Consider the following 2,510-nt stretch of genomic DNA (forward strand, 5'->3'; position numbering starts at 1 on the left):
GGGTAACTTTTAAGCAAGAAAAAGGTAGATTTTATTGTTAGAAATGGTAATTTTAGCAATGAAAAGGGTTACTTTTATGTAGAAAAAGGGTCACTTCTATTCATGAAAAGGGACACTTTTTTCTGTAAAATAAAAGGGTCAGGGGTTTTATGAATGAAAAGGATAACTTTTAGTGATAAAAAGGGTAACTTTTATTAACAGAAAGGGTAACTATTAGAAAAGAAAAGGTTGATTTAGTGGATAGAAAGGATAACTTTTATGCATGAAAAGGGTCACTTTCATGCATAAAAAGGATTACTTTGTAGCATAAAAAGGGTTACTTTTGTGGGTAGTAATAATAAGTTTATACATGATAAGGTATACTTTTGTGGGTAGATAGTGTAACTTTTATGCATGGAAAGGGTAACTTTTATTGATAAAAGGGTTAACTTTTATTAACATAAAGGGTAACTATTGCTAAAGAAAAGGTTGATTTAGTGGATAGAAAGGATAACTTTTATGCATGGAAAGGGTCACTTTTATGCATGAAAAGGTTCACTTTTATGCATGAAAAGGGTTACTTTTATGCATGAAAAGGGTTACTTTTATACGTTAAAAGGGTAACATAAGTTGATGTGTTCCAATAATTAAACATGTGCTAATAAAAGTGTCAATCACATTTTCATTAAACTAGTCATAGAGTAAAAAAACAAAAGAAAAATAGTTTAACAATACAAGGTATATTAATTTCGAAAAAAAAAAATGTTCTAAAAAAGATCTTAAAAGAGTCGTAAGTTAGGTGTCTTTGATCCAAATTCTGAATTTGGAGGTGGCAGTGCTAGTTTTCTTTTTCTCTTGCTTTTTTCAAGTCCTCCTTTTGCTCTCTTGCTTCTTCCTTTTGTTACAGCCATTTTAGGATCAAGAATTATTGGTACACATGTGCTTGTACTCGATGCTGAAGAAGCGTCAGTATTGCTTTGAGTGTTGTCTGCCACATCAGGAATGTTAGAAGCAGCTTCTGCACTTTCTTTCTGAGCAGCACTAGCAAGTAAGTCTTCCACCATTTTAAGACTGTTTCTGAAGCTTTCTTCCATAAATGCTCTTGTCTCTTCATTTTCTTGACTTTTTAAGATTAGATTGTAGTATTTCCTCATCATTGTTTGCCTCCATGGAATATATTGCTGTTTAGGATCCTGATTCTTCAACCTATCCCATGCCTCTGTTTTTGCAAACTTAGTCCATCTTTTTGAAACATACTTGTCTGGTATTCTTGTTACTGAATGCAAATGTAGAATTCTGATGCAATGATAACATAACCATCCAGATGCTTCGAAGTTTTTGCAAGTAAACCATACAGTTTGGCTCTCTTGTATATAGTTTACTTTATGTGCAGACCATGGCTTGTCTTCTAGTGTTACTTGATAAAGTAGGCATTCTTCATTACTGCCTAACATCTGAACAGTTGTTGCCATAGAGTATCCAAACTCCTCTTCAAAATTTCTAAAGAGTGATAAAGTGAAAACCTGTACATCAAAATCATGTAGCTTCATTTAAATTGCCATATATTAGGTGTAATTTATGTACTTGTCAGTTAACTTTTTACCTGTGCGGCATGCTTTAGCATTCCAGATAGAGGCAATGAAGTGAATTCTATTGACTTGCTACAGGTAAACTCATCATATTTCTCTGTGCTTCTCCAACGATTAGTTGTCTTCTTAAATATGGTATAAAATTCTGTCAAAGTAGTTGCTTTACTTGCTCTGAATCCTATGGCATGATTAGTGCTTTCACTCCTTTGTGACGATAAGATCCCTGCTGAAAAGAAATCTTTACAAAGGGAAGGACACCATTTGTCTTTCAACTCATACACTCTTTTGTACCAAGAGTGTTCTGTCAACTCATCTTTAAGCACTGGTTGAATGCAAATTTGAAATCTTTGTCTTTTTTAAGAGCTCCAAATCTGGTTATGGCATTTTGCTCCAAATTCCATATACAAAGTCTATGTCTTGTATTAGGAATCACCTGCATTGAAAATAAAGGGGTCACTTTATGCTGTTAAAAGGGTTACTTTATGCACTAAAAAGGGTAACTTTATGCAGCTAAAAGGGTAACTTTATGTGAAAAAGGAAAACTTTATTGTCATAGCTCAAATCTGTAAGATGTCAATATAAATCTTTTACCTCTAGTATAGCATTTGCCATTGCTTGGTCCTGGTCAGTGAATATTGAAGTTGGTTTTCTATCCTCCATAGCTTTGAAGAAGGTTTGTAGTAACCACACAAATGAATCTGTCGTTTCATCCCCAATAAAAGCACAAGCAAACATACAATTATGACAGTGGTTATTTATGCCAACAAATGGAGCACATATAAGATTATATCTGTTGGTTCTGTATGTTGTATCAAAGACAAGAACATCTCCATATATCCTATAGTCTTCTAGCATCATTGAATCTCTCCAAAAGATATTGCAAACTTCCTTCTTTGTCAAACTTCACTCTAAAAAAGAAGTTTGGATCCTCTGATTGTTCCT

At 33.5% G+C, this 2,510-nt stretch overlaps 1 protein-coding gene across 1 annotated transcript; it reads right to left on the reverse strand.

Moving 5' to 3' along the window:
* Positions 1–758: 758 nt before the first annotated feature.
* LOC110722166 (protein FAR-RED IMPAIRED RESPONSE 1-like) lies at positions 759–2,228 on the reverse strand. Its single transcript, XM_021901430.1, has 4 exons — positions 2,160–2,228; positions 1,878–2,001; positions 1,583–1,791; positions 759–1,502 (listed from the first exon to the last, which is right to left on the reverse strand). Exons 1-4 carry the CDS (start codon positions 2,226–2,228, stop codon positions 759–761), a joined length of 1,146 nt encoding a protein of 381 aa, XP_021757122.1.
* Between the last annotated feature and the right edge of the window lie 282 nt (positions 2,229–2,510).

The sequence above is a fragment of the Chenopodium quinoa genome, unplaced genomic scaffold (assembly GCF_001683475.1).
Source record: "Chenopodium quinoa cultivar QQ74 unplaced genomic scaffold, ASM168347v1, whole genome shotgun sequence".
NCBI lineage: Eukaryota > Viridiplantae > Streptophyta > Magnoliopsida > Caryophyllales > Amaranthaceae > Chenopodium > Chenopodium quinoa.